This window comes from Salmo salar, chromosome 12 (genome assembly GCF_965601325.2).
Source record: "Salmo salar chromosome 12, fSalSal1, whole genome shotgun sequence".
NCBI lineage: Eukaryota > Metazoa > Chordata > Actinopteri > Salmoniformes > Salmonidae > Salmo > Salmo salar.
In genome coordinates this window covers 63,149,174-63,171,866 of record NC_138302.1, presented here as the reverse complement: position 1 = coordinate 63,171,866, position 22,693 = coordinate 63,149,174, and the positions used below count along the sequence as shown (strand labels likewise).

General features: G+C 41.4%; 1 protein-coding gene across 3 annotated transcripts in view; it reads left to right on the top strand.

Moving 5' to 3' along the window:
* The window catches only part of LOC106565432 (nck-associated protein 5-like), a 107,814-nt gene extending 98,681 nt beyond the window's left edge, over nt 1-9,133 (top strand). For all 3 annotated transcript variants that reach the window (XM_082959201.1, XM_014132563.3, XM_014132557.3), the window contains one exon: nt 887-9,133. In XM_082959201.1, coding sequence (XP_082815327.1) covers nt 887-1,132 — 246 coding nt within the window. In that variant the 3' untranslated portion in view covers nt 1,133-9,133. The remainder of the gene's footprint in view (nt 1-886) is intronic.
* Nucleotides 9,134-22,693: the final 13,560 nt, after the last annotated feature.

Here is a 22,693-nt window from a genome sequence, read left to right as displayed (position 1 = left end):
AATATGTGCATTTTCTCAGCAACAGTGTGTTTCAAACAAACGGTCTTTTTGCAAATAAAGAGCTGTGCATAATGACGTAGCTAGTGCATATAACAATCACTTCGTCGTATAACTTTTCATGTACCGATTTTAATGGTTTTGTCTCAAAGACCTGCGAAAAATGGCAAATGTGCCCACTCATCTTGGCACGTGCTCACAGATACAGTGTAGAGGGTACATGTTGAGGGAATGAATAAAAGCTAGATCATTTTTATTTGTCAATTGGCAGTTAAGCAGCGATCATCATGTCACCACCATACAAGTTAAGACCCTCGATATTTATTGTAAAGGAGCATCAATCTTATGACAGTGCACATTCACCACCATGTGAAGTTCATAACTTATTTGATCGGTAGCCTAATAAACTGCATGCTTTTCCAAGTCATAGTGGCAGGACCACACAACATAGCATTACGTGACTGCAAATTTATCAACAATTGCAATATCAATAATATTCTATGAAAAAAAAAAAAAAATGTTCACTGCCATTTGTCGCATGATCTATTTCACCAAGAAAAATATTATCCACTCCTGTGAAATATATATTTTTTGATGTCATTTAGGAAATTTACTGACATTAGGCCTGTTGTGAGTTCTTTTTTTATCCAACAGGTAGTTTACTACCATAAAAATGGTTGGCTGGAAACATGGTTACTGACAAAAGCATTTATTGAAGTGGCAGATATAAATGCATGTTTCCCTTGAACCTGGTAAATTTCACGTCAAAAATAAAATGATTAACTATAGCATCCTTCTGATCCCTGTCTATCCCTACCATCCAAATCCTCCCCCTTTTTCCCATCCACCCTCCCCCTTCTTCATGTGCCCACCTTTCCTCTCCTCCAAGAGTTTGAAACAGTGTGTCCCCCAGGGCCCCCTGGCTGCTGACCCAGGCAGCCTCCCCCTGCCACCCCAGACGGGGCTCAGCCCACGGGGTAAGGGGAGGACGCCCAGCGCCCCAGAGGTGGGGAAGGACGGAGGGCTGGAGCTGGTGAAGGAGAGACCAGAAGATATCATGTCCCCGAGAGAGACACCCGAATCCCTCAGTGACTCCCTCTACGACAGCCTGTCCTCCTGTGGCAGCCAGGGCTGACAGGCCCAAGGACCCATGGACAGAGAGGGGAGCAGAGAGAGAAACGGACCGACTGACACCCTTTAAACCCCTGCTATGAGGCACACCCATCCCTTCTTGTAGTGGTGGGGCCAGCCCCTGAGGCAGACCGAGTTGAAGTACCTCCTCCCTCTTCTACATACACCTCTTTCTGCTGACCCTCTCTGTGTTACTGAGATCTGGTTAATACTGCTGGAAAACTCACCCTCAGGTTGACTGATGTTCACATACATCATTTGAGGAACTAGGCTGAGAATTGGACACCGTTGTCCTCCAAGCAACAAGCATCATACGACAGACCAGCGCAACTCAAATGTACACACAGACACATATAAAGTTGAAGTCGGAAGTTTACATACACCTTAGCCAAATACATTTAAACTCAGTTTTTCACAATTCCTGACATTTAATCCTAGTAAAAATTCCCTATCTTAGGTCAGTTAGGATCACCATTTTATTTTAAGAATGTGAAATGTCAGAATAATAGTAGAGATAATGATTTATTTCAGATTTTGTTTCTTTCATCACATTCCCAGTGGGTCAGAAGTTTACATACACTCAATTAGTATTTAGTAGCATTGCCTTTAAATCGTTTAACTTGGGTCAAATGTTTCAGGTAGCCTTCCACACGCTTCCCACAATAAATTGGGTGAATTTTGTCCCTTTCCTCCTGACAGAGCTGGTGTAACTGAGTCAGGTTTGCAGGCCTCCTTGATCGCACACGCTTTTTCAGTTCTGCCCACAAATTTTCTATAGGATTGAGGTCAGGGCTTTGTGATGGCCACTCCAATACCTTGACTTTGTTCTCCTTAAGCCATTTTATCACAGCTTTGGAAGTATGCTTGGGGTCATTGTCCATTTGGAAGACCCATTTGCGACCAAGCTTTAACTTCCTGACTGACGTCTTGAGATGTTGCTTCAATATATCCACATAATTTTTCTTCCTCATGATCCGATCTATTTTGTGAAGTGCAGCAGTCCCTCCTGCAACAAAGCACCCCCACAACATGATGCTGCCACTGCCACCCCTGTGCTTCACGGTTGGGATGGTGTTCTTCGGCTTGCAAGCCTCCCCCTTTTTCATCCAAACATAACGATGGTCATTATGGCCAAACAGTTACATTTTTGTTTAATCAGACCAGAGAACATTTTTCCAAAGAGTACAATCTTTGTCCCCATGTGCAGTTGCAAACCGTAATCTGCCTTTTTTATGGCGGTTTTGGAGCAGTGGCTTCTTCCTTGCTGAGCGGCCTTTCAGGTTATGTTGATATAGGACTCGTTTTACTGTGGATATAGATACTTTTGTACCTGTTTCCTCCAGCATCTTCACAAGGTCCTTTGCTGTTGTTCTAGGATTGATTTGCACTTTCGCACCAAAGTACGTTCATCTCAAGGAGACCGAACGCGTCTCCTTCCGATGCGGTATTACAGCTGCGTGGTCCCATGGTGTTTATACTTGCGTACTATTGTTTGTACAGATGAACTTGTGGTACCTTCAGGCATTTGGAAATTGCTCCCAAGGATGAACCAGACTTGAGGTCTACAATTTTTTTCTGAGGTCTTGGCTGATTTCTTTTGATTTTCCCATGATGTCAAGCAGAGGCACTGCGTTTGAAGGTAGGCCTTGAAATACATCCACAAGTACACCTCCATTTGACTCAAATGATGTCAATTAGCCTATCAGAAGCTTCTAAAGTCATGACATCATTTTCTGGAATTTTCCAAGCTGTTTAAAGGCACAGTCAAATTAGTGTATGTGAACTTCTGACCCACTGGAATTGTGATACAGTGAATTATAAGTGAAATAATCTGTCTGTAAACAATTTTTGGAAAAATGACTTGTGTCATGCACAAAGTAGATGTCCTAATCCACTTGCCAAAATTTGTGGAGTAGTTGAAAAACGAGTTTTAATGACTCCAACTTAAGTGTATGTAAACTTCCAACTTCAACTGTACACACACACAGTAGGGTTGGGCGGTATCCAGATTGTCATACCTTCATACCGACCTTGTGCCATACCGGGATATTTGGTAATATTGGCACTGGACACAAGGGGCACTATTTTCAAACCCCACTGAGCCTAATCCGAAGGTTAGCAATGCTAACAAGTACATGTCAAGTCCCATAGAGAATGCTAACTAAATGCTAATGAGCACTTTGCGAACATTTTATACAGTCTCTGACCTAAACTGTTTTCAGGACAGATATCCCAGCTCATAAAGTTATACAAGTAAATGCTACTCACAGTTTGCTGCATGCACAAACCAAATATTAGACAGCAAGGCTCTTGATCCAGGACGGGATTCTCTGCTGTTACTGGCAAGCAAAGCTTGATTTTGGAAGAACCAACCACTTAGCTAGATTGCTAACTAGCTACTGCAGAAAATTTAGCACATTTTAGACAGGTAACTTAATAGTTATAAGATATCTAGCTGGCAAACATTTAGCTGTGAATTTCATACTTTAACTAGATGGTGCGTGCTGCACAACAGTGAGTGACTCACAAGGCTCCGGTCATTGTGTGCTTGTAAACAAACACCACGTGTCTGGGTACTACCAGTAAGCTTCATAATGAATAATTATTTAACAGGTGAAATGAAGAACGCTACTGTATTGAAAAACCATCCCGTGACTATTTCCAAATACCCCGGTATACGGTATACCGCCCAAGCCTAACACACACCAACGAGATGCATGGAAAAAACATCATCTAGTTCGAGACAGCCACACGCTCACTCTGGCCTGGATCTGAAGAATTGTTGTTAAATCATGTAACTGGGATCATCGGTTCCCAAGAAGTGGCTGGTATCAGGGGTTTATCTTGTCTGCCCTGGACGTAGAGATGTTTTGGTCACGTAGAACTGGGCTGCCTTTAACGCCAGAAAAAATAACATGTTACCGTCCATTAAATGTGATGCAATGTGGTGATCGATCATACATTTGTCATAGACTTCCATGGTTTCAGTCGTAATGTTATTATTTATTTTTTTAACTGTTGTGCTTTGTCATATGTTATATATCATGTTACTTTAACCCTTTACACTCATACACGTATACGGGTTGAAAATAGCAGATTTGGGCACTGATAAACGCCTAAATTGGAATGCAGTGGCTGTAAAGTAACATGCTATAAATGACCTCAGATCTCTGGCTCTGTGCTTGACAGCGCTGTATGGGTTTTGACTGATAGCCATTCTGAACTTGTGCACCACGCGCGACAAGAAGCTGCCCCCATCCCTCCAGCTAATTGGGCAACCTTTGCACATTTATGTTGTCTGAGTGAGGGACATTCTGTAAATTAAGAGGACTCGATGTATTTTGAAAGATGGATTATAATAAATACCGCTTTGATGTCATACAAGCAAGCCAAACACCCATGAATCCAAATGTGCACTTCACATTTCCATAGGATAAAACTCATGTCATATACAGTGTTAACGTTTATGATCAATATGTTTGATGTACAGTTACAAGATGTTCTGAACAGAATAAGCCTATGTTTTGTCTATTGTGAAGAAAATGTGTCGCGGCACAAGCACTCATGACTCCTTTCTATGCGCACCAAAATGACGATCTGTTTCCCTGAATTCCATTGTAAAACCTAACACTGTAATATTGTATTTTATTACTTAGCTAGTCATGTTGGTAATAGAATAAGCTTTCAAATGATGCCCACCTGACCCAGATTGCAATTTATAATGAACTGTTTTTGGATTGCATTAAAAACAACAGTAATTGTGTGAGGGAGGGGATGCAGGGTTGCGTTCCAACCTAAACAACTACAAATGTGCTTGCTTTAGTTCCTGAACGGCACAGCTAGGAGAGCTCAAATAGCACCTTATAGTTGAAGACTCTTATTTGAGTGATAAAAGTACATTGACATTACTTAGGAACTGTGCACACTTTGGAGAGGTGTGTAGCCACTCAAACCGTTGTCATTGTTTTGTCTTATGTTGCACCTACCCCACAATTTCCAGGAATATTCTTATCATGTTACTGAATGTATCCAGAGTATTTTCAGATTTCGTTATCAACGAATGCGGCTAAAAGTACAGTAAATGTAAAATGCTCATATAATCAAGTGTTATGTTTGGATTCAGTCTTGTGTCAGATGAACTGTTGTCCTCACCTTTGGTCAACTCATTTCCCCATAATCTTCAAACTGTTCCCTTTCACTTGCTACCATGGTTATGCATTTCATATTTCTTCTGTAAGAAACATTTAAATTTAGCCATATCCATCTAGGCCAATTCCCATGAGTGTAAAGGGTTAAGTTAAAGAAAAAAGTGTGGGTGGATATGTTTGGATCGATGGATGAGTGTATGTGAGTGAGACTTAATGCAGTGTCTCCACAATAGCTTTGAGCTCTTGAAGTTCACTCTTTCCCTGAAGCTGCCATATACTGTACTGTATCACAACTTACTGTAACACTGACAAAGAAATCGACCTAACATCTGAAGTAACAGATAGTGGCGGATCAAGACAACAGCCATTATATTAGCCTTATGACCAGATATTACCTAGTAGTGCATGTGTTATGGACAATGAAATTCTAAGAATCTCAACCAAGAGTCAAATGTTTTACACGTGTTTGATCCATTGTCAGACTGTTTTACGTAGTGAAACAGTTATGTCAGGAATAATACCATTATAACAGCATTATAAAGGCAGCCTGTGACTGCCACCATTAAAAATGTAGTTCTCAACTAAGCTGCCATTTAATACTCAAAATGAGAGCTTGACATGCTGAAACAGTAAACAAGTAACAGGACTCATCCACCTTTATACTGACTATAAACTGAGTTTGCATACATGGGCCAGGATTCAATCCAAGGCATGTTCAAGAGCAGCGTAATGTAACAGACTTTTGAAGATAATGCATGCTTTATCTGACATGTACAGTGTTTACCATGAATGCAATCTCTGTGAACGTCGGGGAAATGCCTTTAAAAGGTGTATTGTCGACTGTTTAGTCCACAGCTCTATAACTCACCTTGGATTGAATCCCTGCTATAGTCTTCTGACATTTCGTTTGGCACAGGGTCCATCTTTATTCTGCCAGAAACAATAACCCTACTTTGGGTCCACAAAATGCTCCACTAAAGCAAAAAGATATATATAGTCCTTCCTTGTGAAGTATTAACGATCCAGCCCCACTGGACATAGAGTAGTTACTTACTTCTGCAATATGGGCCAATGTTTGCCTAGACAGACACACATTCAATCAATTTACTGTTGTACAATTAAGACAACATATGTGCTATTCAATCACTAGTGCTGTACTGCAGATGCTACACCATGATACACTCAATTGTTTAGGTAGGCTTACAGATGTTTGTTGCAGAAGGAAGAGTATTGTGTTTCTACACACATTTAGCATTTGTTAGAATCTGAGGTTATGCTAATGGGGAAGTGCTGTATGTAAATGTCTTTTAAATTCCCTCTGGCTGCCAAAAACATGTTTTTTATGTTCAACTGTGTGTAGATTCTGGTTGTGGCAACCCTGTCTGTGGCTAAACACCTATCGCTTTTTTTTGGTACAGTTGTTTCATTCTTCTTTTGCGAACAGAATATAAACTGATAGGAGATCCTAGCCGATTAGAGAACTTTACTGCATCTCAAATGGCACCCTATTCCCTAAATATAGTGCACTACTTTAGTCAAAAGAAGTGCACTATAGGGAATGGGGATCCATTTTGGGACACACCCCTTGTTTAAACGCCCACTTCAGAACAGCACCAAGAGACACTAAGAAGGACATGGACTCCTCCCTCCCTTCCTGCCCATGTACTTGATTATGTCCTCATAAGTACACTGAACAAAAATATAAATGCAACATGTAAAGTGTTGTTTTCATGAGCTGATATAAAAGATCCCCGAAATTTACCATACGCACAAATGCATACGCATATTTCTCTCAAATATGTTTACATCCCTGTTAGTGAGTATTTCTCCTTTGCCAAGATAATCCATCCACCTGACAATTGTGGCATATCAAGAAGATGATTAAACAGCATGATCATTACACAGGTGCACCTTGTACTGGGGACAATAAAAATACACTCTAAAATGTGCAGTTTTGTCACACAACACAATGCCACAGATGTCTCAAGTTTTGAGGGAGCATACAATTGGCATGCTTACTGCAGGAATGTCCACCAGAGCTGTTGCCAGATAATTCAATGTTAATTCAATGTTAATTTCTCTACCATAGGCATCCTCCAATGTCATTTTAGAGAATTTGTCACACACATTTTATCAATGGCAATTTGAATGTACAGAGATCCTGAGGCCCATTGTCACTGCCATCACCTCATGTTTCAGGATGATAATGCACAGCCCCATGTCACAAGGATCTGTATATAGTTCCTGAAAGCTGAAAATGTCCCAGTTCTTCCATTGCCTGCATACTCACCAGACATGTCACCCATTGAGCATGTTTGGGATGCTCTGGATCAACATCATGTTCTAGTTCCTGCCTATATCCAGCAACTTTGCACAGCCATTTTTTTTTAACCATTATTTAACTAGGCAAGTCAGTTAAGAACAAATTCTTATTTTCAATGATGGCCTAGGAACAGTGGGTTAACTTCCTTGTTCAGGGGCAGAACAGCATATTTTTACCTTGTCAGCTCTGGGATTCGATCTTGCAACCTTTTGGTTACTAGTCCAACCACTAGGCTACCTGCCATCCCATTGAAGAGGAGTGGGACAACATTCCACAGGCTACAATCAACAGCCTGATAAACTCTCTGTGAAGGAGAGGTGTCATGCTACATGAGGCAAATGGTGGTCACACCAGATACAGACTGATTTTCTGATCCACGTCCCTACCTTTTTTCTAAGGTGACCAACAGATGCATATCTGTTTACGCAGTAATGTGAAATCCATAGATTAGGGCCTAATTAATTATTTTCAATTGACTGATTTCCATATATGAACTGTAACTCAGTAAAATCTTTTAAATTGTTGCTTGTTGCATTTTATATTTTTGTTCAGTATAGGTCCATCCACTTCAACTTCATAACTCCCCAGAAACTCCTTCGGGGATAAGACATCCTTGTGCTTCCAAACTCTGAGCTTTCAGAAGCAAGTGATCTTTCAAAACTGACATGAATTTGACCTTTTTCTAGTTGAAAATTGTTCATAATCCCACTTTGAACCTTGCCTGTCCTTTAGCTCCCTCCTCTCCCCCCCTCTGAGTTAAAAAAAAAACTACTCTGTTATACCATGAAAATGGAGATCTGACTGTTACTGTATACACAGTCCTCTGTGAGAACAAATAGATTTGAGTTGAAGAGGTAGTCTTCAGGAAAATCTGCTACCATTCCACCCTTTCAAGCCCGTCTGGTTTATGTCAAAATGAAAACAAGGGTTTGACATGAAGGCCGTTCGCTTTACAATCATCTCATAAAACATAGTATCCTTTGTTCTACGTTGCGGCCAAACCCCAAAAAACATGGGTCATGCCCCGGTCAGGAGTCTTAGCAACACCATGGTGGCTAAGACTCCTGGCGTGGCGATGTAGTGGAATCTTTACTTAGTACGTTTGCTTTATGGACTCGGGATTTATCTCTATCTGTTGTATTTATGTACTTTATTTATTTTTTAGGTCAAATCATACTGAAATGAAATGTTTCTTTCTGTTGAGTCATTGAAGTTATTGCTGTTTTTATTCTGATACCCGTTATTTTTGTACTATACTCTTATTTTATTCTATTGAGTGAAAGGTTGTTATTTTCATCAGAGGTCTGTCTTTTGTTCTGTTGACTGGGGTATTCTCATTTTATTACTCATTTATTTGTAAATAGTATTTCAAGGTGTTATGTACATAGAATTTCCACCAGATCTCAAATGAAGCCATAAACCGTAATGTATTTTATCAAGGCAGTAAAAACACAATGATGATGATTATGTTCATTTTATGTCTCTAAACAAATGCAAGAACCCAACAAATAAAAATCTCTCTGAGCTCGCTTGACATTCTTCATTTATTCATTCAAGACTATTGATTGAAAAGCTCACCTGCTATGTATATAAAATCCACAAAGCATCAGAGCCTGCTATTTTGACACAAACAAAACATTCTTGCTGTTTCAATACTCTGCATATACAATACTCTGGATTAGGGTTGAGTCAGGATTAAACATAAGGCTAGGGTTAGGGTTATGCCAAGTTGTGGTTGAGGCTAGAGTTAGGATTGTGGCTGAGGCTAGGGTAAGGGTTGAACCAGGATGTGGACATGACGCTAGGGTTAGAGTTGTAGTTAAGGGTTCGAGTTGAACCGGGATGTAGACATGAAGCTAGGGTTAGGATTGTGGTTAAAGCTAGGTTTCAGGTTGCAAAGGAAAGGTATATTACTGGAATCCTTTGAAGTTTACCAGTAAACTACCAGAATTTTGATATTTTTCAACAACAACAAAAACGATTTTATCAGATGACATCTAGTGACCTTTTTGGGTACTTCCAATTATTACGTTTGACATTTTAATCATTTAACAGACAATTTGGGGGATTTGAACCAGCGACCTTTCAGTTACTGGCCCAGCGTTCCTAACAGCGAGACACCTGTGATGATGATCACAAAAATACAATGGAAAAGCTGTAAACACTAAACTAAATATAAACCATCAACTTAGTGAATACCATCGTTTTTTAATATGAGGGTTTCAGCATGAAATATCCTTTTTTTTACACACTTAGTAAAATAATTATGTTCATATCTTTGTTGTAAATGTTTTGGTGCCAAACTGGTGGCAGTTGTGAAAAAAGTCAATAGTCTGCATAGTTAATTGAAAATAATGGCATTATTTCATAAAAATTACTTATGGTAAATTACCGGTATCTTTTAACCCTGATTGTGGTTAAACCAGGATGTGGACATGAAGCTAGGATTGTCACGATTCCAAAGCTATACAATATTACAGATTGCAAGTTAATTCTCACATCTCGGGAAATATTTGTAATGTTGTACTTCTTGTGGACAAAATTCGTGCTAATGTTGGGTTTTTGAGCTAGAGCCCAATAGACTCCCATTCACTCCTTGAAGGAGGGCGCTCCTTGTCCCAGAATCTCCCAGAATGCACCGCACGGCCCATTGACGTCGCATGGGCAACGATTCGCATCTCCTCAAAAGTATATCTGCTGTTGAGAATGTTAGACTCCACTCTGTGGGGCAAATCGATCTGCAGGTTGAACATGGTGAGATTGTGGACCCCTATATTGATAATGCAGTTTATTTAGCCGATTTTACTGCTAACTAGCTACTTCACATGATGATATTGTATTTGGTATTATTGTGTGGCTACGTTTGCTAGCTAGCTACCTAAACAGCCCATAGCGAGAGCATTGCATTGTGGATTTTGGAATTGACTTGAGCTGCAACAGATTTCCACAACGACCTTCCATGTTACCATGTTACCAGTGGCGACCCGTCATTCAGGGCAGAGCTCACCTATTTTGAGCCCCACCTGTTTAGCTAAAATAAAATACAAATGTTGTGCCAGTTTTGCCTGTTATTTTGGCATCAATACGTGTTACATATCAGTTTGCAAACAATGTACAAAAAAATAACAATTTAGTTAATAAAGCCACATACAAACATGGTCTCTTTTTTTCTTTCTTGAGTAAGGCAGGTGTTTCAGCCTAGCTCAGTGCTGTCTGTGGTGGTGGGGCAGCCAACAGAAAAAATGGAGCGTAGGGGTTGGTAATGTTCTGTAGTTACGACGTGATTGGCTCAGTGTTCTGTCACTCATGGGACACTACATCATTGCAAAATCTACGGGTAGAGCTCAAAAATCCAAGCCCCTTGGGGTGCTGCAATAAAGTTACATTAGAAGTGCCAATCCAACAAGACTCAAAGTCATTGGCCACAGACAGGGTTGGGGAGTAACGGATTACATGTAATCCGTTACATGTAAAGGATTATAAAAAACGGTAACTGTAAACCGTTACGTTACCAGCTAAAATATTGTAATCCGATTACAGATACTTGTCACACCCTGATCAGTTTCACCTGTCCTCGTTATTGTCTCCACCCCCTCCAGGTGTCGCTTGTTTTCCCCAGTGTATTTATCCCTCTGTCTCCTGGCTCTCTGTGCTAATTCGTCTTGTATATTTCCAAGTCAACCAGCGTTTTTCCCCGTTCTTCTGCTTTTTTGCATTCTCCTTTTTCTAGTCCTCTCGGTTTTGACCATTGCCTGTTTCTGGACTTTGTACCCGCTTGCCTGACCAAATCAAATTTATTTATATAGCCCTTCTTACATCAGCTGATATATCAAAGTGCTGTACAGAAACCCAGCCTAAAACCCCAAACAGTAAGCAATGCAGGTGTAGAAGCACGGTGGCTAGGAAAAACTCCCTAGAAAGGCCAAAACCTAGGAAGAAACCTAGAGAGGAACCATGCTATGAGGGGTGGCCAGTCCTCTTCTGGCTGTGCCGGGTGGAGATTATAACAGAACAGGCCAAGATGTTCAATTGTTCATAAATGACCAGCATGGTCAAATAATAGTAATCACAGTGAACAGGTCAGGGTTCCATAGCTGCAGGCAGAACAGTTGAAACTGGAGCAGCAGCACAGCCAGGTGGACTGGGGACAGCAAGGAGTCATCATGCCAGGTAGTCCTGAGGCATGGTCCTAGGGCTCAGGTCCTCCGAGAGACAGAGAGAAAGAAAGAGACAATTAGAGAGAGCATACTTAAATTCACACAGGACACCGGATAAGACAGGAGAAATACTCCAGATATAACAGACTGACCCTAGCCCCCTGACACATAAACTACTGCAGCATAAATACTGGAGGCTGAGACAGGAGGGGTCAGGAGCCACTGTGGCCCCATCCGATGATACCCCCGGACAGGGCCAAACAGGCAGGATATAACCCCACCCACTTTGCCAAAGCACAGCCCCCACACCACTAGAGGGATATCTTCAAACCACCAACTTACCATCCTGAGACAAGGCCGAGTAAAGTCCACAAAGATCTCCGCCACGGCACAACCATAAGGGGGGGCGCCAACCCAGACAGGAAGACCACGTCAGTGACTCAACCCACTCAAGTGACGCACCCCTCCTAGGGACGGCATGGAAGAGCACCAGTAAGCCAGTGACTCAGCCTCGGTAATAGGGTTAGAGGCAGAGAATTCCAGTGGAGAGAGGGGAACCGGCTAGGCAGAGACAGCAAGGGCGGTTCGTTGCTCCAGTGCCTTTCCGTTCACCTTCACACTCCTGGGCCAGACAACACTCAATCATAGGACCTACTGAAGAGATGAGTCTTCAATAAAGACTTTAAAGGTTGAGACCGAGTCTGCGTCTCTCACATGGGTAGGCAGACCATTCCATAAAAATTGAGCTCTATAGGAGAAAGCCCTGCCTCCAGCTGTTTGCTTAGAAATTCTAGGGACAATTAGGAGGCCTGCGTCTTGTGACCGTAGCGTACGTGTAGGTATGTACAGCAGGACCAAATCGGAAAGATAGGTAGGAGCAAGCCCATCTAATGCTTTCTAGGTTAGCAGTAAAACCTTGAAATCAGCCCTTGCCTTAAAACCTCTCTGGGAAATGTGCGTCCCACCCGCGGGACACACTAACAGCCAGTGAAATAGCAGGGCGGCAAATTCAAAACAACAAAAATGTCATCATTCAAATTTCTCAAACATACAACTATTATATCCCATTTTAAAGATGCACTTCTCGTTAATCCAACCACATTGTCCGATTTCAAAAAGGCTTTACGGCGAAAGCATAACATTAGATTATGTTAGGACAGCGCCGAGACAAGAAAAACCACACAGCCATTTTCCAAGCAAGGAGAGGCGTCACAAAAAACAGAAATACAGCTAAAATGAATCACTAACCTTTGATGATCTTCATCAGATGGCACTCATAGGACTTCATGTTACACAATACATGTATTTTTTGCTCGATAAAGTTCATATTTATATCCAAAAACCCCATTTTACATTGGCGTGTAATGTTCAGAAATGTTTTGCCTCCCAAAACTTCCGGTGAATGAGCACATCAATTTACAGAAATACTCATCATAAACGTTGATAAAATATTAAACTGTTATTCAAAGAATTATAGATACACTTCTCCTTAATGCAACCGCTGTGTCAGATTTCAAAACAACTTTACAGCGAAAGCACACTTTGCAATAATCTGAGTACAGCGCTCAGACAACAAAATCAAGCAATACAGATACCCGCCATTTTGGAGTCAACTAAAATCAGAAATAGCATTATAAATATTCACTTACCTTTGATGAACTTCATCAGAATGCACTCCCAGGAATCCCAGTTCCACAATAAATGTTTGTTTTGTTCGATAACGTCCATCATTTATGTCCAAATACCTCCTTTTTGTTCGCGCGTTTAGTCCACTACTCCAAATGCAGGAAGCGCGTGCAAAATGTCATGACAAAAAGTAAAAAAAAGTTAGATTTACGTTCGTAGAAACATGTCAAACAATGTATAGCATCAATCTTTAGGATGTTTTTATCATAAATCTTCAGTAATATTCCAACCTGACCATTCCTTTGTGTTCAAAAAAGAAAAGGAACACAGCTAACTCTCACGGGAGCGCGCGCCACTGAACTCATGTCATTCTCTCAGTCATCTGACTCCAGGACCTCTTATTCTCTCCCCAGTCACAGTAGAAGCATATAACAACGTTCTAAAGACTGTTGACATCTAGTGGAAGCCTTAGGAAGTGCAAAATGACCCCACAGACACTGTATACTGGATAGGGAATCACTTGAAAAACTACAAACCACTTCCTGGTTGGATTTTTTTCTCAGGTTTTTGCCTGCCATATGAGTTCTGTTATACTCACAGACATCATTCAAACAGTTTTAGAAACTTCAGAGTGTTTTCTATCCAAATCTACTAATATTATGCATATCCTACATTCTGGGCCCCGAGTAGCAGGCAGTTTAATTTGGGCATGTTATTCATCTGAATTTCCGAATACTGCACCCTGTCACCAAGAAGTTAACAGGAAGCCAGTGTAGGGAGGCTAGCACTGGAGTAATATGATCACATTTTTGGGTTCTAGTCAGGATTCTAGCAGCCGTATTTAGCACTAACTGAAGTTTATTTAGTGCTTTATCCGGGTAGCCGGAAAGTAGAGCATTGCAGTAGTCTAACCTAGAAGTAACAAAAGCATGGATACATTTTTCTGCATCAATTTTGGACAGAAAATGTCAGATTTTTGCAATGTTACGTAGATGGAAAAAAGCTGTCCTTGAAACAATCTTGATATCTTCGTCAAAAGAGAGATCAGGGTCCAGAGTAACGCCGAGGTCCTGACAGTTTTATTTGAGACGACTGTACAACCATCAAGATTAATTGTCAGATTCAACAGAAGATCTCTTTGTTTCTTGGGACCTAGAACAAGCATCTCTGTTTTGTCTGAGTTTAAAAGTAGAACGTTTGTAGCCATCCGCTTCCTTATGTCTGAAACACAATGGTGAACATACTAAATGACTGAGAGTTTGACATTGTAATATAAGGTTGCTTCTTGTGTAAATATTTTCCGCCTGGATTTTAATGAGGGCAATTTTGGGGCTTCACCATGTTTCATTGAAATGTACAGCTGTGTGTCATCCTCATAGCAGTGAAAGTTAACATTATGTTTTTGAATGACATCCCCAAGAGGTAAAATATATAGTGAAAACAATAGTGGTCCTAAAACGAAACCATGAGGAACACCGAAATTTACAGTTGATTTGTCAGAGGACAAACCATTCACAGAGACAAACTGATATCTTTCCAACAGATAAGATCTAACTATTCTGCCTGCCTTGACCACGAACCTGTCTGCCACTCTGTACCTCCTGGACTCTGATCTGGTTTTGACCTTTTTGCCTGTCCACGACCATTCTCTTGCCTACCCCTTTGGATTAATAAACATTGTAAGACTCCAACCATCTGCCTCCTGTGTCTGCATTTGGGTCTCGCCTTGTGCCTTGATAATACTTTTGAAAAACTAGTTGATTACTTGGAGGATTACTTTTAAATTAAGAAAGGATGTTTGTGTAAAAAATCTTTGACACTTCTCTGACATTCAAATCAGCATTGAAAAAAGGAACAAGTATACGTTTATTCCACGTGAGTGAGTCTGACCTAAATTCGGAGACCACTATGATGACACAGCAAATTTGTTTGGTGGGAAAAGAGCAGGGATAGGCTTTTGTAGGCTACAGTCCAAGCTGTCTTCCAATGATGCGACTACTGTCGGCATCCAAAAGATTATCCAACTTGAATAAACGCTTGGAGGTAAGGATGACAGCAATGGTGTAGTCTACGTCAATACGGATATCACTTATTATGGATATCTTCATAGCGCATTGATGTGAATCACACTGCTGCTCTCTTATTTTGCTATTTGTGCCTTACGGATAAATGTGTATTTGAACCCAATAATGGTTGAATTAAGCTGCCTATCAATCATTGTTTTTGAAACCAGTGGACAGCCAGTTGAATGTGCATAGTGCGGATCCAAGCCTATGGAATAAAAGTGGGTCTTTTATTGCTCAATCTAATTCATGCTGATAAAAAAACAATCCATGGGCCCAATGGACACATGCTCAAACTTGCACACTTTTGATAGACTTAATCCAGCCACTACCGGTTCCTCATCGTCCCTGGTCTGATATATCTCTGGACTTTGTCACTGGGCTCCCTCCATCTGATGGCAACACTGTCATTCTGACGGTATTCGACCGGTCGTCCAAGGCCGCCCATTTCATCCCTCTCCCCAAACTACCTTCTGCCAAGGAGATGGCCCAGTTAACCTGTTAGGGCTAGGGGGCAGTATTTGCACGGCTGGATAAAAAAATGTACCCGATTTAATCTGGTTACTAATCCTACCCAGTAACTAGAATATGCATATACTTATTATATATGGATAGAAAACACCCTAAAGTTTCTAAAAATGTTTGAATGGTGTCTGTGAGTATAACAGAACTTATTTGGCAGGCAAAACCCTGAGACAGATTCTGACAGGAAGTGGATATCTGATGTGTTGTATTACCTTTAAACCTATGCCATTGAAAAACACAGGGGCTGAGGAATATTTTGGCACTTCCTATTGCTTCCACTAGATGTCACCAGCCTTTACAAAGTGTTTTGAGTCTTCTGGAGGGAGATCTGACCGAACAAGAGCCATGGAACGATGATGGCCCATTAGACACCTGGCGCGCGAGTTCATGTTGGGCACCCTCGTTCCAATACGTTATAAAAGAGTATGCATTCGTCCACCTTGAATATTATTCATGTTCTGGTTAAAAAAGGCCCTAATGATTTATGCTATACAACGTTTGACATGTTTGAACGAACGTAAATATATTTTTTCCCCTCGTTCATGAAGTGAAGTCCGGCGGGCTTAGATCATGTGCTAACAAGACGGAGATTTTTGGACATAAATGATGAGCTTTTTTAAACAAAACTACATTCGTTATGGACCTGTGATACCTGGAAGTGACATCTGATGAAGAGAATCAAAGGTAATGGATTATTTACATAGTATTTTCGATTTTAGATCTCCCCAACATGGCGGCTAGTCTGTATCGCAAAGCGTATTTTTCTGGGCGCAGTGCTCAGATTATTGCAAAGTGTGATTTCCCAGTAAGGTTATTTTTAAATCTGGCAAGTTGATTGCGTTCAAGAGATGTAAATCTATAATTCTTTAAATGACAATATAATATTTTACCAATGTTTTCTAATTTTAATTATTTAATTTGTGGTGCTGACTTGAATGCCGGTTATTGGAGGGAAACGATTTCCTGAACATCAACGCCACAGTAAAACGCTGTTTTTGGATATAAATATGAACTTGATAGAACTAAAAATGCATGCATTGTCTAACACAATGTCCTAGGAGTGTCATCTGTTGGAGATTGTAAAAGGTTAGGGCATAATTTTAGCTGATTTTATGGTTTTGGTGACGCCTGTCTTTGAATTGGCACAACATTACACACAACTCTTGTAAATGTACTGTCCTAACATACTCTAAATTTATGCTTTCGCCGTAAAACCTTTTTGAAATCGTAAAACGTGGTTAGATTAAGGAGATGTTTATCTTTCAAAGGATGTAAAATAGTTGTATGTTTGAAAAATTTGAATTTTGACATTTATTTGGATTCAAATTTGCCGCTCTTGAAATGCACCTGCTGTTGATGGAGTGCACCACGGGTGGGACGCTTGCGTCCCACCTAGCCCATAGAGGTTAATGGTGCAGCATGTCTTCCGGATCCATGGACTTCCGGTAGACATGGTCTCCGATCGGGGTCCTCAGTTCTCGTCTCAGTTCTGGAAGGCATTCTGCACCCTTATTGGGTCGTCGGCCAGCCTGTCATCCGGATTCCATCCCCAAACTAACGGTCAGTCAGACTGAGCCGACCAAGACCTGGAGACCACCTTAAGGTGCCTGGTCTCAACCAACCCCACTACCTGGAGCTGTCAACTGGTCTGGGTGGAATATGCCCGGAACACTCTTCCCAGTTCTGCCACGGGACTCTCCCCTTTCGAATTTCCCTCATTCAAATGCAAATCATTTTATAACATTTTTGACATGCGTTTTTCTGGATTTGTTTGTTGTTATTCTGTCTCTCACTGTTCAAATAAACCTACCATTAAAATTATAGACTGATCATTTCTTTGTCAGTGGGCAAACGTTCAAAATCAGCATGGGATCAAATACTTTTTCCCCTCACTGTATATATATATATATATATATATATATACACTTCCGTTCAAAAGTTTGGGGTCACCTAGAAATGTCCTTGTTTTCCATGAAATCATACATGAAATGAGTTTCAAAATGAAGAGGAAATATAGTCAAGACGTTGACAAGGTTATAAATAAGGATTTTTTATTGAAATAATAATTGTGTCCTTCAAATTTTGCTTTCGTCAATGAATCCTTAATTTGCAGCAATTACAGCCTTGCAGACCCTTGGCATTCTTGTTGTCAATTATTTTAGGTAATCTAAAGCTATTTCACCCCATGCTTCCTGAAGCACCTCCCACAAGTTGGATTGGAACTTCCTACCTACCAAACGGTCAAGCTGCTCCCAAAACAGCTCAATAGGGTTGAGATCCGGTGACTGTGAGATCCGGTGACTGCTGGCCATACTAACGGCCATCTTTAAATCTGGTGACCCTGCTGAGGTGAGTAACTACAGGCCCATTAGTATACCACCTGTGGTGTCGAAGGTTGTTGAAAAGTGTGTAGCAGAGCAACTGATTCCCCACCTCAACAACAGCCCCTTCACATTACACTCCATGAAGTTTGGATTCAGAGCAAAACACTCCACAAAAACGGCCAACTGCTTTCGTCTGGAAAATGTGAAGTACAAGATGGACAGATAATTCCCTTAAGGAAAAGCACCTTTAGTCAATCTGCTTCTCTGTGAGAGCTTCCCATGTTTGGAATTCACTGCCATCAGACACACATAACTGCACCACCTATCACACTTTCACAAAAAAAAACATGAAGACATGGCTAAAGGCCAATCAAATTTGTGAACATAATCCCTAGTTGTGTATTGCCGCTTTCCATGTTATCTGTAGCTTGTGAGGTGTGGAAACATTTTGTTGCTTTTCTGGATTTTGTCTTGTTGCTTTTAGTGCTATGTTTCTCTGTCTGCATGCTATGTCTTGCTTGTCCTACGTTGCTCTGCGTGTGCTCACTGCTCAATGATTGTCTGTATTGTTATTGTAATTGTTTTTAATAACATGCCCAGGGAATGCGGTTGAAAATTAGCCGGCTGGCTAAAACCGGCACTTTTACTGAAATGTTGATTAATGTGCCATGTCCCTGTAAAAATAAAAATAAACTCAAACTCAAACACTCCATTATAGACAGAATACCAGCTGACTGCTTCTTCCCTAAATAGTTCTTGCATAGTTTGGAGCTGTGCTTTGGGTCCTTGTCCTGTTGTAGGAGGAAATTGGTTCCAATTAAGCGCCGTCCACAGGGTATGGCATGGCATTGCAAAATGGAGTGATAGCCTTCCTTCTTCAAGATTCCTTTTACCCTGTACAAATCTCCCACTTTACCACCACCAAAGCACCCCAGACCATCAGATTGCCTCCACCATGCCTGACAGATGGCGTCAAGCACTCCTCCAGCATCTTTCATTTTTTTCTGCGTCTCACGAATGTTCTTCTTTGTGGTCCGAACACCTCAAACTTAGATTCGTCTGTCCATAACCCTTTTTTGCAATCTTCCTCTGTCCAGTGCCTGTTCTTTTGTCCATCTTAATCTTTTATTTTTATTGGCCAGTCTGAGATATGGCTTTTTCTTTGCAACTCTGCCTAGAAGGCCAGCATCCCGGAGTCGCCTCTTCACTGTTGACGTTGAGACTGGTATTTTGCGGGTACTATTAAATGATGCTGCCAGTTGAGGACTTGTGAGCCGTCTGTTTCTCAAACTAGATACTCTAATGTACTTGTCCTCTTGCTCAGTTGTGCACCGGGGCCTCTCACTCCTCTTTCTATTCAGGTAAGAGCCAGTTTGCACTGTTCTGTGAAGACGGTAGTACAAAGCGTTGTACGAGATCTTCAGTTTCTTGGCAATTTCTCGCATGGAATAGCCTTCATTTCTCAGAACAAGAATAGACTGACGAGTTTTAGAAGAAAGTTCTTTGTTTCTAGCTATTTTGAGCCTGTAATCGAACCCACAAATGCTGATGCTCCAGATACTCAACTAGTCTAAAGAAGGCCAGTTTTATTGCTTCTTTAATCAGCACCACCGTTTTCAGCTGTGCTAAGATAATTGCAAAAGGGTTTTCTAATGATCAATTAGCCTTTTTAAAGTGATAAACTTGGATTAGCTAACACAACATGCCATTGGAACACAGGAGTGATGGTTGCTGATAATGGGCCTCCGTACGCCTATGCAGACATTCCATAAAAAATCTGCCGTTTTCAGCTACAATGGTAATTTACATTAACAATGTCTACACTGTATTTCTGATCAATTTGATGTTATTTTAATGGACAAAAATGTTGATTTTCTTTCAGAAACAAGGACATTTCTAAGTGACCCCAAACTTTTGAATGGTTGTGTATATCCATTGATTCTTGAAGAATATAACTTATGAATGTCTCATGAGCATAGTTCAACAGTCACACTCTATGAGAACCCAAAATATAAGCTTGTTTTACTCCAATGTTTGCCTCATAACATGGTTAAAACAGGTTTTATATTGTGGATGGTCAGTCCTTGCATCCCTAGCTCTGTCTATTAATCTGAGAGTGGTCTCATTTCTCCAGGCCCATCCCACAGCGTTTTACCAAAACAGAGGCGGGGCGTCGGTTTTGTTATTGTTTCATCTGTAGATTTGCCCTTTAAACAGATATCAAAGTGTCACCAACAAAAAGGTAAACAATAGGCCTAAAGCAAATGCAGCATATGGCATTCATTTTGGCAATCACTAGCCAGCTATTCAGTGGAGTGGGTGTGTGGTCTGGGTTTAAGAGTCTCTTTTACAAGCTTAAAAGGATAAACATTCAAGATTGGACATGCTGCCACGCTCAAAACAACTGGAAACATTGAACTGGGAAATCTCAGACTTCAGTGAGTTCAAGACAACTGGGATCTCGGGGAAAGAAAAGAGCTCCGACTGGGAAAATACATTTTGAACGGTCATTCAACTCGGAATTGCAAGTCGGGAACCCGGGCCTCTTTCTAGAGCTCCGACCTGAAGATCACTGACGTCATGATTCAACCTTGTTTTTTTCAGTGTTCACAGATTTCTTTAAAGCACCATAAATCCAGAGAATGCCAGACTTTGACAAAGTTTGATGACAAAAGTATCCCTATGAAGGACCGCCGTGACATCTTCCTGTTCAAGTGAGAACAGCACAGCAAGGTGAGTCCAAAAATGTCTTGTATGTTGCTGCATAAATGATGTAATATGCCAGAGATATATGTATACTGTAGCTAAGAAAGTAAAACTAAGTGTATGTTGTGTAGTAAGCTGTCAGTAGCCCATTTCAAAAGCGCTGAACAAATAGTTATACTGACTACGTCCGTCCTAGCTTGCTCATTAATGTCTAAATCGAAATTACGGATTGCCTCTTATCCGCTTGTGCCTTATGCCATAGTTTGTACATCTCAATAACATTCAATCAAATGTATTTATAAAGCCCATTTTACATCAACCGATGTCACAAAGTGCTATACAGAAACCCAGCCTAAAGCCCCAAACAGCAAGCAATGCAGATGTAGAAGCACGGTGGCTAGGAAAAACTTCCTAGAAAGGCAGGAACTTAGGAAGAAACCTAGAGAGGAACCAGACTCTGAGGGGTGGCCAATCCTCTTCTGGCTGTGCCGGGTGGAGATTATAACAGTACATGGCCAAGATGTTCAAACGTTCATAGATGACCAACAGGGTCAAATAATAATAATCACAGTGGTTGTAGAGGGTGCAACAGGTCAGAACCTCAGGAGTAAATGTCAGTTGGCTTTTCATAGCTGAGCATTCAGAGACAGCAGGTGCAGTAGAGAGAGAAAAACAGCAGATCCGGGACAAGGTATCAGGTCCGGTTAACAGGTCAGGGTCCCATAGCCGCAGGCAGAACACTTGAAACTGCAGCAGCAGCACGACCACGTGTACTGGGGACAGCAAGGAGTCATCAGGCCAGGTAGTCTTGAGGCATGGTCCCAGGGCTCAAGTCCTCCGAGAGGGGAGGGAGAGGGAGAGAGAATTAGAGGGAGCATACTTAAATTCACACAGGACACCAGATAAGACAGGAGAAATACTCCAGATATAACAGACTGACCCTAGCCCCCTGACACATAAACTATTGCAGCATAAGTACTGGAGGCTGAGACAGGAGGGGTCGGGAGACACTGTGGCCCCGTCCGCCGATACCTCCGGACAGGGCCAACCTGGCAGGATATAACCCCACCCACTTTGCCAAAGCACAGCCCCCACACCACTAGAGGGATATCTTCAAACCACCAACTTACTACCCTGAGACAAGGCTGAGTAAGAACTCAAGGGGGGCGCACACCCGAACAGAAAGATCACGTCAGTGACTCAACCCACTCAAGTGACGGACGGCACTTGGGACGGCATGGAAGAGCACCAGTATGCCCATGACTCAGCCCCCGTAATAGGGTTAGAGGCAGAGAATCCCAGTGGAGAGAGGGGAACCAGCCAGGCAGAGACAGCAAGGGCGATTCCTGCTCCAGTACCTTTCCGTTCACCTTCACACCCCTGGGCCAGACTACACTCAATCGTAGGACCTACTGAAGAGATGAGTCTTCAATAAAGATTTAAAGGTTGAGACCGAGTCAGCCATATCAGCTATGTTTTTTTTAAAGGTGGTGAATGAGGCTGTTTCGCTGCCGGACAAGGAATTGCTGATAGCCACGTGTAGCATTGGTAAGGTGTTAGGACTCTGCAGGTACAGTTTTCTGTAGGCCCTAATAGTTTGTGGGCACGGTTTGCCACTGTTATAGTGCAATTAATATATTGTTTAGTGTTGTGTTGTGTAGTGGCTTTCCGGCATACATCAAAAACAGTGTAT